Genomic DNA, 19,987 nt, shown 5'->3' on the forward strand with positions numbered 1-19,987 from the left:
TGTTTTCGAAACCTTCAATAAATTAATCCGTGCTTAGGTATAAGTGAACGAACCTCAAACTCAATCATCACAGACCGGCAGCACAATGAGTTGCATAGCAACCCCAGGGGTTCAGCTTAATACAACTGTGCTATTCTTCAGATGCATTAAACTCATATAGAGAGACTACTTTAACAAGTACCCGGCAGATTATTTTCTACTTAAACAGAAAAACACCGTAGCACCGCACTCACAGGAAAACGCACAACTCACGCACACAGTTAACTGTAAGAAAGGGCCGCGGCTGCAGTGCTGCCGAAGTATCTATGACCAGCAGTCGCAGCGGCCGGTCCACCAGCGAGCCACAGGATTGACGGATAGAGCAACAGTAGTTACCCAGCCAATAGTGTAGTAATAATAATAGTAGCAGTAGTAGTAGTAGTAACAACAACAACAACAACAACAGCAGCAGCAAGAACAACAACAACAACAACAACAACAACAACAACAACAACAAGCGGGGCTACTATCCATGTCACCCATCGGCACACACTCACTACTGGCGATGAAGGCGGCACTCTAGTCCAGTTGTTGTCAATCCGGGGCACATTTTGTCGTTCGACGAACATGTCACATCGTTGCACTATCAAAACACACTAAACCTACCTGACACTCGTTGGAAGCCGACTAGGTCGTAGAATTTGCAAAAATCACCAACATTCCAGAGAGCGCTTGAACAGGCCACTGTTTACAATGATGTGCTGATCTTTGACGAACGCCAGTCGGCAAAATAGGGAGAGGGCGGGCGAGTGACGGTCCTGTTGACGGCGCCTGGGTGGGACCTGAGTACCATTGCCGAAGCAGCGGCGGCAGCGACGACGACGACGACGGCAGCATGAACGAGCGAGAGGCAGCGGCCGTAGCGGCAATGAGCAGATGACGCAGCAGTAGCTGATGATTATGATGATCGATAAATATAATTGAAACAAAAAAAAACCGTTAATATACTGTTACTTCCTTACTCAGCGGTTGATATTTGCATTGTATGCCCACTAGACAGCGCACAGATGGGCAGCCGTCGTCGTCGTCGCCGCCGCCTGCTGTTATTGCATTTGGAGTGTTCATCGAGCGCCGCAAGAGTCGCCGCTGAGGCAGGGTAAAGAGTTGAGAATTGAAGTAAACGTCAAGCAAAAGTCAGCGACAGGCCGTATGCATGGCCACACTAGAAAAATTGTTGTTGTCGTGGAGTCTTGTTCAGATGAACTTAGAGAAATCATAATACGAACGACCACTGCTACTGCTTCTACTACTACTACTGCTACTACTACGACTACTGCTGCTGCTGCTGCTGCTGGTGTTTGGCAGCGACGCTACGGGGTGCGTAGGTTTTTCGACGGCAACGATTACCGCGGCTATAGCAGCAGTACTGAGTGGCGATGTTCACGGTGGTGCTGCTGAACGAGGAGGAGGAGGAGGAGGGTAGGGTCAGCAGATGGATTTTTTCAGGCGTAACATTTCATTTTGGGTGAGGAGGTGCTTCTCGTTGACGCTACTGTTACTACCGTTGTTAGCATATCTCTTAGATTGATCTGACGGCTAAACGTAATTGAATATAGTGGGAAAATTCTTGAAAACATTGTAATTATTTTTTGGGGACGCAGGCTAAGGTTTTTTCAGCGTAGGCGATATCGATGCTTACTAAACATAGTAGAAGGTCCAGTTAAGTAGTTTAACAGAAAACAGTTTGCAAAATGTGCATTTATGTTTTAAGGGATATGCATACAAGTATATAATCAATGTATGCGTCCGGTACATATAAAATAAGAAGAACTAGCACCAAGGCACCTACTTATGACAAGGCCGAAAAAATCATCTTAAATTATGTAATATTGAAAAATAGTTTGGAGCTTTGTTAATACTTTATGCTAGTTATTTGTTGGGAAAGCAGAGTCTTTTTAGAAATCCAGTTTTTCCAGAAAATTTGCCTCGTCGTACCCTTAAAAAGATGCCAACAAACCGTAGATAAATCGTTTTTGTTGTTTTAGTCACGCGACGGCGAAAATAATATTAATTTCTCAATAATAAAAAAAAATAGCCTCGATCTAGTGTCCATCTAAGATGTTACTAATGATTTTTTCGGGTACATTTTTCACTCGCTTTATAGACATCCGATACGTAGTCACAACCTATGAAATTTCCAATAACTAAATTTGCAGCGTACAGTGAGTAAGTAAGCAGCAACGGAAGTAAAATTCATTGTAAATAATGTTTTAGAGCCAGCTAGCAACCAAGTCGTCCTAAGTTGCTAAGTTTTCCTTAACTATTTGTAGGTTTCAATGTTTTTTCGAGCGATTTTCTTCACATAAGCTAATCGAAATAATACCATTTTTTTTTCATGGAGCCTGAGACCTGTATGAAAATTAGAATACAATCATTCCATACGAATTCGCAGTTAATTTGACCATTTTTTTTTTTACTTTTTCAAAAATGGTGTTAAAATCTTAGTCACCGAAGTAAGCATTGTTACTTCGATCGAATTAAACGACTATGATATATGGTTGTTTATTATTCACCGGATAGTTTGCGAATTCCCTGAATCACTGACGTAGTAGTCGGAAACTTATTCCTTAGCTATTTCAACTTCCAAAAACTGATGTCATCAATGCTCTGCGAGAGTCAGGTCTTGTGGGTCTTTGTTTGCATTTTGTTTGATCGGTAAAAATATTTTCTTTTCAACTATACTGTTTAGTTTAATTAGTTAACTTTTATAATGTTCTGCATTAAGAGTTTGAGGAAAGTCTAGAAGCTTAAAGCAGAACACTTCCTTTATATTATGCTAACCAAATGCATGGAAAAATTTCTCGCTTTGGGCAAGATTCGACTGGTTCTCTAGAGTTAACTCATGTCATTTTGTACTTACTATTGAGAAAAGGCTTTAAATCTCGTGGTTACTAATATTATTACGATCATTTCTTATTAACTGTGGCAAGTAATGGTATTGCAGTGAAGCAAGCATACGTAATACTATCCTGCTATAATAAATTTTAACAATTATCGATAATACATAGTTCGTCGTTCAGGACGCGAGACCAAATTCGAAACAGCTGAGATCGCGTGTGTTATGTCTGTTACGAAAGGCTAGCAGTTTTTAATATAAATCAGGGTGTATTACTGTTTCTCCTCGATCCTTTTCTTTGTCCCTACGTGATCAGTGGATCTGATAAAATCTAGTAGACAGCACTGAACATGAATCTCGATTCACCTAGTGATATAAAAAGGATTGACAAATGTTCTCAGAGTCAGTTTTCAGTTGAGGAATAGTACTGATGAATAATGTGAAGCTCAAATCTCGCGGAATGTAGATGAAGTGAAGTAATCTCTATTTTATTTAAAAAAAAAAGACAGTTATCGTGCACAGATGATATTTAAGCATCTTGTGATGTATGCGATAAATGTTCCAGCTCTGCATTATAAATACTTCAAACATATTTACGTAAACATATATAATACACCCCTAAGATTTTAGCTGTTTCAGCAGGTGTCATCCTCATCCCATTGCTGAGGATGCAGATTAAAATACTTGGAAACACGATGGGACTTCTGAAGGCGATAAAACATACGCTTATCGGCATTATCTTGGAGTTTTAAGACTGATGTCAGTGTTGTGACTTCGTTATTGATTATATGTTTTCATGGCACACGCCGAATAAATATAGATTCTACACGCTCGTGAACTCTGTGGTGTCGTTTTAGACAGGGCTGTCAGGCTTTACGGCAGTATATTTTAATCAAACGAAATTGTTAAAATGATTCAAAGTTTTTTGTATGAAAGATTTCAAATTAGGATTCCGGCTTAGATTTCTTGCATAATGTGGGCGTTTCAATGCCAAGTGGGTGCTACAAGGACGCCATGATCTCATATAGATTTGACCATGGGTGTAGCATCCGCATTTAAAATATGCCATTATATGTCTTTCAGGCTAAGAACAGAAACAATTATGCCCTTTTATTTAAATCATTGAGATGAACGTAGTTAAACTATGAACGGTTATATGAATCTAACTAATATTTAAGAGAAAAAAAAATCGCGTATTTTATATCTAAATGGGTAGTGAAATTGATTCGAGGTAAGATCTTTTCAAAATGCCGGGTTGGCAAACTCTATGCCTGCTGAAACTGAATACGAAAGGATTTGTTTTCTAGATGATTATATATTTAGGACACTAAGTGCCTATGAATTCTAAGGGCGATCAACTTATCAACTAGCGTAGCAGAGCTTAGAAGTATATACAATCAAACATGTTTTTGTTGTTATTGTAACCACAACAAACTCAACAGTCATTATTATTATTGTTGGATGTCGCCCACTCTGGCATCGTGTCTGCCATCTCTGTGACAGTAAATCTTTTTTTGAAAAAAATATGTTACGCTTATCCAATGAAATAAGACAACCCGCATCGGTCTGATCCGCAAAAACGGAGTTACAGTTGATTCTGCTCAGTGTCGCCCAATTAATATGCATTTTATATTAAACAAAATCGTCGACAAAATATTGATACAGCAGGTATCTTTGTGTTTAAAAAAAAAAAAAAAAAAGACAGTTCTTTCAATCAAAACTGATTTTGATTGATGGAAACACGGGACTCTGCCAATGACTACCAACGTTGATTGAACCGCGCACCGTTAATGGCTGAGGACCCATAGCACACCTTCGATGTAGTACACCAGCGGATGTACAGCTTTCGAAGTTTGCCGTCTCAGATTCAGTTTCACGGTGATTCCTGTGCGTCGCCAATTGATGTTGGGGCAACGCCGCTAGAGAAGCAAAACCTTGAATTAAAGGTCTTTCTAAGTGCATGCCCAGTAATAATTTTGTGTTTGGTTAACGATATAAAGAATGCAGTGAAATGCACTGTCATCATATACACTAACGACACCACCTTTAAATATGCAGGAAAGCCTTCTAACCACGTTCATTGCGTAGTTCCTTTCTTAGGAAAAATGTCCTGTACCGTAAAAGAAATTGCTATCTACCCGAAAAACCCATAAGCACCGATATGTTATACCGCTAATGGTCTGTTTTCGTGCCCTGTACTCGTGCCCGACAATTACGTCATAGAACCAGCGCCTATGGTTTGTCAGTTCTTTGGCGTTTGACCCGGCGCCACTCTCTCCGAGCACGTCTCCGGGCATCGCCGGCCTCCTCAGTGAACTGGTCCTCTCGGCTAACGTACGCCGTTTCTTGCATTGGTATATATATACTCATTAAGCATGACGCAAATACTATTTGAAGCCAAGCGAAAGAAGAGAAAGTACAACAGTACCATTTTAGTAACATATAATTGTAATATTGATATTATTAAGAAAGCATTGATACAATATGTTACTAAGACTTCGCTAAGAACTTCGTTAAGAAGATCGCAAGTTGGTTTATCTACTAAACTCTTTGCCGACCCCGCACGGGGCTCTAACCCCTGTAACAAGTCTTCCATAAACTCTATCAAGTTCATACACATACTTTTTTAGATGAAGGTGATGTCCTACAGAACAATATAAAAGCTTGCTCGTTGCTAATCTCTTAGGTAATGTCAAATCCAAAATGGCATTTCTCTGACCATTCTTCAGTGACACTTCTTCCGCACATCATCACCGCAGCCAAATTTTAGGCAGCGGGGGAATGAAAAAACAGGCTGTAGGTAGCTGAAAAGTGGTTGTTGCGAATATGTGGCGTCAAGACCACGGAGCGAAACAGTTGCTGCATCTTAGATATTCCGTAGCTAGTTTTGTGTTGATATCGATATCACAAAAGCGGTGCTTTCATCCTTGGCCTGAAACACCTAGGCCTAAGTAAAGGTAAAGCAGTGAACCCATATGCACTGGAGGAACAAATGACGCGGAACTCACCCATTAGCTGTGAAACACACCGGCCGCTTAGGCAAGAGATGGGACATAAAAGCAAAGAGCTCGGGAGGAGACATGTTAGACAGCATGACCTCTCAATACGGAAAACGCGCCTGAGAACGGCACTCTGAGACAGGATTACGGTCAAAAAAGAAGAATCGTGGAAAGCGAAAAGAGGCGGATAACGTTTCGTCTGCTAGCAGGAACAGGCGAAGTTATGCAACGAGCTTTGTCGGAGTATAATGGCTCAGTGGGTGTGATCGCTTAACTAAATGGGTGAACGAGTGAGTTCCAAATCCCGACCCAAACCAATGGATCATTAAGGGAGAAACAGCTTCGTGTGCCTCGGTTATGAATAAAGATGTTCATTACATAGCTTTTGACACAATGAGAAACGCACGTATGATACTTTTTCAAATTATTACAAAAGGAAGGCTCCCCATACTGACTTCGCATCACAATAAAACTCAGTGTAAACTTGCCTGAACCTCGGATGAACCAGACTGAGCCTGAAGACAACGAAGATGGCTGTTGCGTCATGTGTGTCAAATGTGACAGTTGGCTTGATACTTAATTTCCTTCGCTCTTTAGACCTTTTGCGTCTCTCCAGCTTTCGAACGCCGTTCTTATCGCAAGGACTTTACAGCACGTATGAACAATAGAAAGAACGGTGTTGTTCGCAGAGCCATACAGATAATATCAATGGATGGGGAACTGCCTAAGACCAACCAGATCCCAATGTTAGTTAGTCAATTAAATGCTCTTAATCTACCTCTTTTATCAGGAGGTTGATATTAATAAACTAAAACTCAACAGAAAATAATCTCTGCTAAAAATTTATTTGTGTTGATCTCTTGTCTGTAAAGTTTGAGTACATTTCTGTTTCTCTGAAACAAATGTCCGGATAATCGACCCGAAATAAATTCACTGCGGTGTTGATTTTATTTTTTGTAACGGAATTATATTTTGATTTTTGTAACGGAAAACTATACAATCGTTGTCACGAAATATAACGTTATTAAACTATAACAGCGACATATGCAAAAACTCTGTGAAAATACTCGACGCTGTTAGTTTTTTTTTGTTAGTAATATTATTCTGTTTGGGACTATACAACGCATATGAGACAACAAGAAAGATAACGTCACCTAATTGCATATTTATTACATACTTGAGCTAGCTAGAGTCGAGACGATTTTTTTTATTAACATAGAGCAATCCTTAATGTGTTCGTAGTAGGTTAGGTGGTTTCAGTTCGACCGAAGAGTAGCTAACTTAAATGTGTGGTATGTAGCGATGAAGGCTGTAATTTTTGTCTGTTTGTTTATTTTTTGGAAATTAACAAGTAATCGTCCTAATAAATATCATTAACAAAAAATATGATGCTAAAGCAGATCCGTTAGACAATTCATTTTGAGCATATTCTAGTCGGATTTAGATAAGCTACTAACGCTGACCAGGATTTTGGCCGCACTAATGTTATTCTCGAATTATATATTTGTTATTATTTAGTCATATTTCATTATGGAAGTTGTTCTGTACTCTTAGAGCGTTCGATTGGAGACGTATGTCTAATCACAGGGTTGCGTGAGAGTATGCATAGCTCATACGAAATAATTACTTGAATAAATTGAACTAAAAGTGTTTAACGAGAGGAAGGTGAACCAGGGCGAGGCAAGTTCGTAACAAAATCTGGGACAACATTTAAGTTACAGACTAAGCGTCTCGAGCACCACAACGGATTTATTAATATTATCATATCATATTTGATTTGTGGTTTGAAAATGGCGCGGCACATCGTTGGAGTACAAAAGTTGCATTTAGGTCCTGTCGCGGGGGCGTTAGATACATTGACGAGGGAGTAATCCTCGCTATAATATAATTACAAAAGATCGGAGCCTGTTAGCCATATAACGACAACCATAGCGCCGGCAATGAAAAGTAATCCGATGATGTAGATACCAAGCACGAATCGTTGGAAGTCGCTGCCCGGGGAGTTCTTGGTTTCGACCAATGCTGCAGGTGATGACATCACAGTTGTGTTGTTAAAGCCTATAGTCTGCAGCTGGATATCCGGCACCGTAGATACTACAATCAAATTACAAACGAAACAAGCATATGCTAACTGAAAACCGAAGACGAGTACTGCAAAATATCGTTAAAAGCTATAATTCTTTCCAGGTACGTAGGTATTTAGTAAGTCCAAAAGAAAAAAAAAAGCCTAAGGAATCTCTTTGATGAATAAATGCACGACGACTGCCTATGCGGATTGTTTTTTTTTACACACATTTTATATATTTTATCAACTGTAAATATAGGCTAAGGTAGTCCGGTTTATCTATACAGTCTCGGCTTTTTTTTCGTCACAAATCTATTATACTTTTTATAAAAGTACTTGTACTTTTATCCTACTACTAGTACTAGTAAAGGTACATAAAATGGTATATGAACAAATAGTATCTCTGTTAAATCTAAAGTTAACGGAAAATAGGCAAGAATATCGAAAAATAATGGACAACGCATTATTCGATAAATTCCTATACTTTGCCAAAAATGTGTAAAAATCTTGCGGCTTTACTAATTTTTAGCGCTAAAGACATTGCCCTAAGCTTATCATATGTAACTTAGTTGTAATCTACTCAAGTATGTATAAACACTTACGCTGAACATGACATTAATAGATCAAGCGATAACAGCCTTCAATATTTAAATCAAGCTGTGTAGACGTAGCCTTCAGAATTTTTTAGACCTCATCGTGATTCTAGTACTGTTTGTACATTGGCTGATACATAAATGAAGCTTCGATTGATTCATACATAAATAAAACATCACCCCACAAGAGACAAACCTCGTTTGTCAACGGAGAATCCATGTATCTGTAAGATTAAATGGACAAGGACGTGGAAGACGACGAAAGCGACTATAAGCCAGATGAACCAGTGCACGTTCTGAAGCTCGGCCTTGGGGAGGTCCACTACCAGGAAAATGGCCACCACTATCGTAGAAATTGGGAGTGAATGTTGCATTAAAAACGAACATTTCGACCTTAACCAGGGCAGTCGTTATATTGCACATAAGTATTCAACTAATTAATTAGAAAATCCGTTAGGACTGAAAATACTTACCACCGCCTTAGCCTTCAGGTTAAAACTATAATAAATAAGTGCTTGTGCACTTTGGTTAGGTGTACAATATTATCGAGTTGCTGCAATAGGATTGCGACACACAAAAGATCTAAAGAGTGGAAACATTTACACAGGATGTTCACTGGTTCAAGTTCTACCTCCCAAGTACAAGGGAACTTGTACATGGGAGGTAGATGCAAGGCAAAATATGCTACTTTTACTTGTCGATCCTTCTGATGACCAGCAGTTTTCTCATCATAATTAGATTTTGACCTAACGGTATTGTGTTCCCTTTTCTACTATTGTATCCGCGGGTATCAGAAGAGTGTAATTTGAAAATAGAACATAACAGTTGACTAATATTAGCAATCGCAAAGGAAACCTTCGAATTCAAAACACTCCGCGCAAACCTCGTGTACGATAACTGCAAATTGTTTGTCTTATATTTACAGCAGGTATTAATCTAGGAGGAAAAATAGAATCGTTCCTATATTAATAAACATCTGGCAAACGCTGAAGCATTCGGAACAAGGACATACATGTCTCATGCATTATGACAAGCTAAACCATACGTACCTCCTGTTATCTGCGCCGTATTTCCAACAAACCAGTGCACCCAGTTAAAGAGTGGACGACGTTTGGTGCCAGGATGGCAGCGAAACAACGCCATGATTGGTTGACATATGCATAAAGCGACGCAGATGAGTCCGAAGATGGGATGCCATCCGGTCTCTGGAGTAAAGATTCCGAATCGATAGAACATGACCGCTACTCCGGCCAACGACAGCAGCAAGGTCAACACCATGAACACACGATGGCACTAGAAACGTTTTCGGTTTTCATGAGAAAAAGAAGATCTGCACTACTTAGCGCTTCCTTAGTCTGAGCACAAGTAAATACGCATAGTGCACAATTTGTCCAAATAACATAAGCTTATATCTGCACAAAAATCCATTAGAGTTTGGCGTAGGCGTATTTTATGAAAAAAGGTCAAATGCGTTAAAATAAAAAGACACAATACCCTCGAAATGAAATTGATTGTGACTTTTATAGTCGTGAATGCTGTCTAATCTTTTACTTGTAAACAACCGTTTTGTGCCTTACTCAATAGGCACTTTGTTGTTAAAAGATCAATTAATTAAACCAAAAACATAATCAAATCAGCTTTATAGCCACAATGCAAGTGACCCACGACATATATTACAACACATGTGTATATTATTACTAGCTCGGCAGGGGCCTTCTGCTTAACTCTAGAGAGTCCTATTAGGAACAAGGCAGACTACCTAACGGCTCTAAAAGTGAAGTTATTAACTATTTGTGCATCGCAGCATATTTTGTTAGCTTTTAAATGATTTAGTTATGAATAAAGCTGAAAAACAAGACAGATAAAAAAAAATGTGCTTTTCGATCGGCGCTGCTATTTTAGACGCCGCGTAACAGACACGTAAGAAGTAATGGTATGGCAGGTGGCGATGTCCTATTATTACCTTATCTGATTAAAATCATCTGTATAGTAGAGCTAATGTTTTTCATATTATTATTAAAAAATTAAAATAATAAAAATTAATAAAATGTTCATTAATTTCTATATGTAAAAAAAAGCCTAAGGGCGACAAATCTGTTTGTTGATGAATTCATTGGCTTGATAACAAGTTTGACCAATGAAGACGTTTTTTTCCAAACTAAAGCCGGCCGATTTGTAGTGCACTTTATTATTACTTACTTACAAACAACGAACAAATTTATTGCCCGGAAGTTCAGCTTTGAGCTGGGATCAGCCTGTTTTATTTATTGGACCGCAAAATAATACCACGTAGCTGTAAAAGCACTTTTAAACTCGGTCCTTCACAGGTATAGCTAAATAAGAATACAACTAATCTAACCAGGATGGATATATATATATACATATATTTGCGTACAGCAAACCACATCTTAACGCCACAAGGCATCTTGTTTTCCCAAACGTTCTTGTAATGTCTGGCAAGCATCATGCCCAACGACGCAGTGAACAGCCACGCGACGATCATGAGGGTAGCGTGGCCCTGTACCCATACATGTGCGTTATCACCTCGCTCCACTCGAATCGCACTAAAGTCTACGGCAGATGAGGAGGCAATTGCCGAATCGTGGTGACGTTTTTCTGCGAATGGTTAGAAAGTGCTCAATCAATTTAACAGATCTACTTCAATCGTGTAAAACCCTTGTTTAAAATATCATACGATTGAATTGATTGCATCAAGTCGTTAATCAATCATGCCGTAAACGTTATCAAAACCGAAATGACTGTGTTAAAAAATGTTCCACCAAGGTTTTGTGAAATTCTCTTGTGATAATGTATTACCGCCGTCGTCTCGCACGCTACCAACAGCAAGAAGCACGTAAAAGCGATCTCTGAGATCATACGTGCGCGACATTACTGTGCTGACATATGGTCTTCTCCACTGGCATATGTGCACACCATTAGTCAAGCTTTGGGCGATCTTCTGGATGTTCGATAACGGCTGTACCTCATTGACCTTCCTTTTGCCCACGATTTTGTTCAATGATTCCCTGCGTAAACATTTACATTCAGTCACCATTATCGTTTCGAGTCATCGGCATTGCAATTTGAAAATGTTCGTTCATCAGGCAGCTCTAGCCAGAATAATCCATTTCGATATATACAGGGTGACGCATTCAAGTTAAAAACAATTTTGGCCAACTGTTCATAGGGAATGCATTCAACTGCTACTGGACATATCTAGAACAAAGCAACAAACTCATCATTACACACAACAGTTTATGACTATTAGATTTTCAGCAAAGCTCAGTTATTAGCTAATCTATTTCCATGCTGGGCGAAACCTTATCAAGCTAAAGAGGGTATCTACTTGTACTCGAAATCGTTACTTCTGCTTTGTTCGAGTATAACTTAAACAAGCCTAAGTGAACTATTACGTTACGAAATAAAAGTTGTAATGGTGATGGATGCTGGTTATTGCAAATAAACACGCTCCTCGGGAATAGCTGTCTTAAAAATAAAGCATAAACATATATAAAATAAGGTATTTATCGTTCACAAACTTACAAATTAAATATATCTCAAGTTATGGGCCAGTGTTGATGTGATTTAAAATATGGAATTTGGTAGTAGTAGTAAATGCGTTAAAATTACTGGAATGCCTTAGACTTGGGCCTTGAAAATGAGTGACATTCCATTTTTATTTTAGCAATTTATTAACAAAAACGCATACGTACTGTCCAGTCTTATACAAAACAAAATACGCTGGTTAGTGTTCGGAAGAAACAGCCCAAAGACGATTCTGTCGCTTTCGTTTTGGAAATTTCGATATGAAAGAATCCCGTCAGAGCGGTCGACCAAGGACGGAAAAGTTAAAGATTGCGAAAGCTGCACAGGAGCGATACGTGAGTAGCTGCGATTTCGCCAAGAACTAAACATCAAGTTTTAAACCGTTTGAGGGAGAATTGCTATAAAAGAAACCCGATGTCCGCCACACGAGTAGATGTTAAATAATATAGTCGATCGTAGTTCCATCTGCGAGACTTTACTGAAACCCAATGAAGCTTAAATATTTCTAGAACGGTTGAATACCTGTAACAAAAAGTGGATCGCATATAACGTTAACATGCCAACGAAAAAGAAATAGTGATATGTGCTCTACAATCTGTAAGAAAGTCCGGACTGACGCCAAAAAAAGTGATACCATATGTTTGACGTGATTGGAAAGGCATTGTGCTGTATGAATTTGTACCGCTTAGAATAATAATCGTTGCGGACTCTTACCGTCAACAACTAATGAGGTTGTAAGAAAGCATTGAAACAAATCGACCGGCACAAGCAAACAGAAAAGACATGAAGGGCGAGGTCATATACATTTTTAGCTAACACGAAATAATTTAAAATACTTTAATGCATCTGCCGTATAGGCCAGATCTTGCGTCACCAACAACCGTAACAATTTTCCGCCCAAGAATTAGTATAATGATAATATTATTTCGAAGTATGAAAACAGTTGTCTCAAGTTTGCCTTGAAAGCGGTCAATATTTTTTCAACAACCCAATATATATTTGCATTGCGAACGAATCAACCATCGGCCGGAGACTGACATCGTGTTACCTACCGGCCAAGGCTTCCCTAACCTAACCTAACCTAACCGCGTCCGAACTAGCACCTATTTCTTGTAAACATTCTTGGTCATTGAGCTCGGTTACAGCTACTAGTCACGCTGCGTACATGCAGCATTGCCCTCCATGCGGCTACGTCCTTTGCCATTCATGTCCATTACGTCCTTGCAACCCCCACAGTCCTCTAACGGTGCCTCGCACTTCCGTCTGTTGTTGTTATGGGTCCACGTGACCTCCTTTGCGTAAGTTTTCATGGTCCGGGTATGACTACTTCGTACTTCTTATATAACCGCTTGTCTCCATACGCCATTCATCTGACCTTCCTCTTTCGTCAACCACCTGTCCTTCGTGGCTGTACTTTCGGCGCCGAGCATGCAAACAATGACTTAAGTTGCTATTCATACTGAGGCTGTCCCTATCGTTGACCTGATTAGTGGGTTCTTCATTCATAGTCTCGTCCCCCACCCTCCACAGTTAAGCTGGAATCAGCTAAACAGACCTGGGCGGCCTTAAGGTCTTGTGGCTTTGCCGTTTCTACAGGTTTGGTAGGGCATAGGCTTTGTTGCGGCCATCATATTATGAACAACTAGGCTGTTGGCCAGAGATTGGCAACCTACAGGCCAGTACTTGTTATCATAACCGGTTACAAATTAGCAGCTATCTATTATTCACTGCGGCCAAACGTAGCGATCGCCGTTTCAGTGGCTACGTTTTTTTTGATGGTTACATAAGATCGTTAGAATATTGAAATAACTTAGAAAGTGGACACTTCTTTTGTCATTTAAACATATGTCTTTTAAGAGATTACAGATATTTGTTTAAACAACATTGTAATAGAATTGCTATGGTGCTCCCTTAAAAGAAAGCGAAAGACTTGTGAAACTCAAACAAAAATTAGTTGAAGGGCCTGCCATCCTGATCTAGGACAGTCATGTAGGTGTGCCTTTAATCAGTTTCTTTCGAGCAGTATTTTATATGATCTAACATTTTCTCTTGTCTATAACCTACCTAATGTCAAGACTTCCATTGACGTCAATGCACTCGACAACGGCATCATCTCCCATCAAATTGTCAAACGAAAGTCCGGCAGCGACGTACTTATTCGTGCCAGCGAGCGATATCATTTGAAAAAAGTACCTGTGGAAGACCATCAAACGATCGCCATTTTAATAAAGCCCTTTGACTGTCGTTGAATATAATGATACACAAAAACTGGCATGCAAATCACAGATTTGTATATACCATCATCCTGAGCTTTCACGTCTTGTGTTACATTTTATAATGGAACGTTTTAACTGTTATTATTAAGAACAAGATAATATATTAAGAATACTGATATCACTCTTTCTAGCAATAAAATCTGCAAACTTTTTTTGCTTTTCTTTGCATTTTATTTTTATCGCCTTTAGCTATTCACTCTGTGTAAACAAGTGATTGCGACCACTCTTTCAGTATGGTATCTAGGACACACTCCCACTAGACAGTTTTGATGCTTGTAAGACTTAGGTAAGTATCTTTAACTGACTTGGTAGCCATACGGAACGACAACCAAACACCGTCGTGGTTAAATGAGCAGCTTGAATATTGGTTGAATATGGTCATCACAACAAGGCCGCCTGGTAACGTGGACAAATTAACCTTATTCATATGCATAGTTTTTCAAACGCAAAGATCGAACATAACTATTGCGACTAGCTCAATGGGAGCGATATAACTTATACTTAATCTCGTGCGATTTGATGCTCACATTACTTCCTAAATCATTCGTATGAATATAAAAAAGTAGGATCCGAGTCCAAGTTTGCCTAATCTACCATAAATTTTAATGTCTGCTTTATACGCATTTCCATGATAGTATCACAAGACACATCTTTAGCTTAGAAGGGGTGACTGTGCAATAATGTGCACAAAAATTTCGGTGTAACTAAGTTTTTAAGCGTGTAAATGCAGAGGTCTGTTATCTTCATAGCATATTTCACACTTTTTCTTGTATAGATGGCAGAATCTAAGCTTAGCAACGGCTAACTACTAGCTAGATTACACCGTTTAGTATTCATGCCGAGATGGTGTCGAAGGATGATACGACTGCGTACTTGAAGACCTTCTCCTCTGATATCAACATGCTGTTCTGCCGGTACCATTCTGATATATTATCGAATGCTTTTTACAGTTGGTCCGTAATATTTAATTTTGTTACCGACATGTATGCAAATCTTGAAGTCATCAGATCTTTGGGGTCAAAAACGAATACTTTACACACCACGAAAAGGAAGGCCTTCGATGGACATGGCTTTAGGCATTTTATAATACGGCCGCCCACATTCAAAGGCCCGAATATTTCATTATAACTATAATGCTACTTCCAAAAATGTCAATGTTTGCCAGTACCCAACTGCTTATCAAAGTGAAGATTACACTTTCGTTTGTCAACGTTTCGTGCCATGACAAACGCCTATCATATCCTGCAATATATATCCGATCATTCGTAGATTAGCGAGTATATGATATATGAAACGTTATTTATTACATATTTAAATATATTGGAACTAAAGGAACTTGCTGTAGTTCGAACTAGTAACCAATGATGTCCCCAAATAGATACATCTTGGACAGCAAGCGATTTTTGCTAACTGTAAAATTGATTTAAAATCCTTAGTTGTAGGTTTCGAGTAATAAAAAACGGTCATCCAGTGGTTGACCGTATAATATGCTAAGCATTATCATCACACTTACCCATAGCTGGGTTCTTCCGTATACCCAAGCACAACATCACACTTTCTTTGAGCAATGCAGTTGACAGGCAAACCAAAGCACCCCTCACTTCGCCCGCACTTGTCGTATACACTGTCTGGAATTCGCGGTCTCTGTCGAGGTGCTCCACTTCCATGCGCGGCAACCTCAGACGACCTAAGGTCTGACCAGAACTGGTCAAACGTTTTCACCACCGTACCCCTAAAGAATGTAAAGCAATAGAAACGCTACGGTTATGAGAAGCCCTGGTGGCTAAGTTGCTATGATTGCTGGTGGGCTTAAAAGCAAAATGGAATTTCAACTATTTATAGGAAAATGTACCCTTTCGTGCTTCACTAGCATGCCGTCACCGATGAGATTTGAAGCGTTGATTGCTTAAAAGGTAATGATGAAGCGAGCATTATTTGTGTTCTGTGAAATCATTATTAATATCGTTTATATAAAATTAAAACGCAACAACGATAGGTACATGCACAGATACGCACATAAAGATGACACGGCCACTGAATCCTGCAGGAGGCGTCCACACTGCACGAACGGCACTCTTGTCATTAGAGTCCGCGTGCGTAAGTCCAGACTGAAATATTGGAGCTGGTGCGATGATATTGATAATAGAAGGAGATAGCAATGTTCAAAGTCAAAAATTATAGGTATACCGATTATGCCTATACCAGAGATAAGCTCATTCGAGCGCTCAGATAGAATTACTCACAGCGCGCTCTCCGAGACAATCTAGAGTTTTAGCGTTAGGATCTAGTGACGACGAAAAAGTGCCAGGAACGACTGTTTGATGATCCGAAGCGAGACGAGCATTAAGGAGAAAACCGCGAAAAGACTCGTTTCCTACAAGGTCGACTGTAAATAAATTGCATTAGACTTTATGTTGGTTCAACGAGTGCGTCCCTTAGGCTAATACGAATAGTGACATATTTCACACTGTCCTAATTCATTTTTATTTAAGCTATTTCTATAGAAAAATAACTTTATCTACCGTATATTAGGTGAATAATTAAATATTTTATGACTCTATATAAGGCTTACATCGGCTCGATCGAAGCGATCGAAATTAGAGAGTTTTAAATACATGTCATAATCATCGTTATTAGAGTCCGATCTCTGCTGAAAGAACAATTTTTAGCCGCGCGAATATTTATAATAATATTTCCGAACCTCTATTTATAATACGTCCGAATTTAATGACATATTATAAATGGAGCTCTCAACTTGGAATATGTGTAGCGCGGAAAGATATGACTAAAAATAGTAATGTTATAATACGATAAAGATTAATCGTCTGGTGCTTCAAGGTTGGCTCGGTATATGCATCCTAATCAATCCGTACCATCGTTTAGGTATTAAATAAATTAAAATGAGCATCAATCAATGTGACTTGCTTTGCATTGTTGAAAGGACGACACAGGACATAATACAAAGAGATTATTCCTAGAAGCACAACTGCAACATATGACAATAATATGAAATGAAATGGTGTCTTTGATCGCCTTGACGGGAAGCAACTGTGACGCGATACCATCGCGACATGGCCGCAACGAAATGTCATTATCAGCTCTTGAGTGAACACTTTTATCATCTATTTAACATGATTTTACGCAAACTTTTAAAAATCTCCCCGAGATTTACATTGAAGCTAATTCGTGATTTAGGTATTACTGTAAAGTTTGACAAACACGTTACCGAGGCCATGTTGGCCTACTAATGTCTATTTGTAACGCAATGCTGTGTTATTTCGTTGCTAAAAAGGCCGTACTTTAGGTCACAATGCACAGTATAGATTTGTTGTACAGAACTAGTTTCTGTTGTATGTTTCCCAGAGCTACCAGCGTTGGAGCCACGCACTAAATCCATTAGATCATAAACCTCGTGTTATCCTCTACGCCGCATGCTGATAGGTATGGATCTAGATGCCAAAAAAGTCGTAAGCGTAAATTTCTACTAGAGATTAACGTCGTCGCCAGATTAGGCCTTTTGGTCTAATTAATCGATCGTCCGCTACCAGCTGTGTTCGAGCGAAGAGCAATCCTTTCCAGTAACGTTTGTTTACTCCTGTGTGTAACATCTTACATCTAACATCTTCAATGAAGTCTCTTGATATCAAATGAAAGAGTGTTTGTTTTATATGAAAATTACCTAATTCGACTAAATACTTTATCTCTACATATTTAAAAATGGTGGCTTTCATCTTCAAATTTCCTCGTAATTGTCGCGTTGGAGAAAAATCGCTAAAAGTTTCGCTATGAAGAAATATTCGTGCGACAAACATACGTTTCATCAAGTGTCTAAAAAGTTACATACTGTATTTAAACAAAGAATCATACTTTGAACTTCATTGCCCCTGGAGTTTACTTCAATGCGGTAAGGTGAAGGTTTGGATTGAGGATCTCCACTGTGGTGCGGAAGAAGCGTCAGGCAAGTGTTAGGTGGAGCGCCTGAAGGGTATGTATCAGCTAATTGAACGAAGGCCAAAAACAGGACTAAAGCCACCACAGCTGAGATGGGCACCATAATTATCTGTAAAGAATGAACAATTAGGAAAAGAGACGGTACACGTGATGTTCACGACTGTTCTGTTTTTGTCGCCTAGGACAATACCATTCAATGTTCACTATTATACTTTTAATGACGAATAAACTGTTAGCCTCTACAACCGCACAGGCTGATATATTTGAAAGAGAGAGCGTAGCGGCAATTACAATGGCCACTATTTATATCACTCAATAACTTACAATGGAATGGTGAATCAACCTTAATCGCCCAACATTTCACACACTTGCTAGCTTATTTGCTGGTCTTTCTATAAGTAACCGTTGCATTTCGTCTTATTTCAGATTGGTACATAGCTCATCCACTCAACGTAGACCCCACACAAACACAACCTAGCTTTTTGTTCAAGAATAAATGGCTCGTTTGTTCCAGATTACTAGTTATTTAGTTAATCGTCCTAGTTCAAGTCAATCTCTACAGGATGCAACGTATTTATGCAACTACTTTTTCCATTTCTCAAGACACTTCGAATTTGGTTGTTCGGTTAGCAACTCTTATGTTATTTCTCTACCGAGTGAAAAAGTTTTTCCTTTAGACTTATTATTAGTATGAAGAATAAGAAAATATCGCTGGGGATTCGGTCCAGTGAATACGGGCTGAAGCAGTACGCACCCCCAGCTTTTTTTTTTTTGACAAGGACGCTTGTAGAGCAATAGAGTGTGAGTCGATGCGTCGTCGTAACGGAGGCCTCAGGATTTCCTTAGTTGCGGTTCCACTCTTTTTCGTCGGACAGAGTCACGCAGTTCTCAAAATTTCTTCGTATTACTCCGTGGGTAACCGTGGAGTCGAACAGTATAAACGATTAACTAACGGTCAAGAAGAACGTGGGGAGCACGACAGGTTTGTCTAGGATCACTGTAGCAGGCTTTCCAGGACCAATATCGTTCTAATAGACTTCTATACGCTTGAAACATTTGTTTGCTTGAGCTTTACACAGCTTCCGACTTCTGTAAACATTCTCCGACATCCGCAGAGAATGTGTACAATTGATTCTATTTTCTACACATAAAACCTGATGTAAGTTTATTGCTCCATTTGGGAAAAATTGCAGAACGCTTAATACATAGACCTATTGGATCTTATCAGAAAACTTGAAATTACGTCAGATTTGTGTGAAATTTCATTTGTATGTAATTGAAGTCCTGTTCTTTCTGCGAAAACACACCTGGATTACAGGCGGTCATCTAGCAGCCTGCAAATTCAAACGGCTCATTTATCTCTGAATAAAATAGTTCACTACTATGCCAAAAGGACAACCGTATTTTGTAAGTCTATCCAATCGTATTTACAAGCTATAGACCAACGAAATCAACGACCGAACAACGAAAAAAAAACCATATATCATTTAATAGTTGATCTCCGCGCTTGCTTTAGGTTGTCTGCTTCGAACCCGGTTTTGCGTATAGCGATTCTATTGAATGCTAAGCAGTTTTAAACTTGCCAAGCCTTCCACCCTGGCGTGGATCCACGAAGCAGAGAATACATTGTAGGCTTCCTGCCGTTCTGCCAAAAACGGGTTTCATTAACGAAAGGTTCTGCG

General features: G+C 39.2%; 2 protein-coding genes across 12 annotated transcripts in view; both read right to left on the reverse strand.

The window, feature by feature from the left end:
- The window catches only part of LOC111244933 (uncharacterized), a 32,309-nt gene extending 30,964 nt beyond the window's left edge, over positions 1–1,345 (reverse strand). Inside the window, exon 1 of one of the 3 annotated variants that reach the window (XM_022792533.2) lies at positions 537–1,345. In XM_022792533.2, the coding sequence (XP_022648268.1) occupies positions 537–608 (72 nt within the window). In that variant the 5' untranslated portion in view covers positions 609–1,345. Of the gene's footprint in view, positions 1–53; positions 227–536 lie in introns of those variants that run through there. The other 2 variants (XM_022792535.2, XM_022792534.2) reach the window with 2 other exon arrangements.
- A 5,674-nt stretch (positions 1,346–7,019) lies between these two features.
- Positions 7,020–19,987, reverse strand: part of LOC111244546 (ferric reductase 1) — a 37,739-nt gene continuing 24,771 nt past the window's right edge. For 8 of the 9 annotated variants that reach the window (XM_086978545.1, XM_086978540.1, XM_086978543.1 and 5 more), the window contains 10 exons: positions 18,222–18,414; positions 16,598–16,740; positions 16,371–16,462; positions 15,868–16,086; positions 14,143–14,271; positions 11,350–11,558; positions 10,928–11,148; positions 9,582–9,825; positions 8,729–8,875; positions 7,020–7,968 (listed from right to left, as the gene is read on the reverse strand). In XM_086978545.1, coding sequence (XP_086834671.1) covers positions 7,763–7,968; positions 8,729–8,875; positions 9,582–9,825; positions 10,928–11,148; positions 11,350–11,558; positions 14,143–14,271; positions 15,868–16,086; positions 16,371–16,462; positions 16,598–16,740; positions 18,222–18,408 — 1,797 coding nt within the window. In that variant the 5' untranslated portion in view covers positions 18,409–18,414 and the 3' untranslated portion in view covers positions 7,020–7,762. The remainder of the gene's footprint in view (positions 7,969–8,728; positions 8,876–9,581; positions 9,826–10,927; positions 11,149–11,349; positions 11,559–14,142; positions 14,272–15,867; positions 16,087–16,370; positions 16,463–16,597; positions 16,741–18,221; positions 18,415–19,987) is intronic. The other variant, XM_086978546.1, reaches the window with a different exon arrangement.

The sequence above is a fragment of the Varroa destructor genome, unplaced genomic scaffold (genome assembly GCF_002443255.2).
Source record: "Varroa destructor unplaced genomic scaffold, Vdes_3.0 BEIS01000002.1, whole genome shotgun sequence".
NCBI classification, from domain to species: domain Eukaryota; kingdom Metazoa; phylum Arthropoda; class Arachnida; order Mesostigmata; family Varroidae; genus Varroa; species Varroa destructor.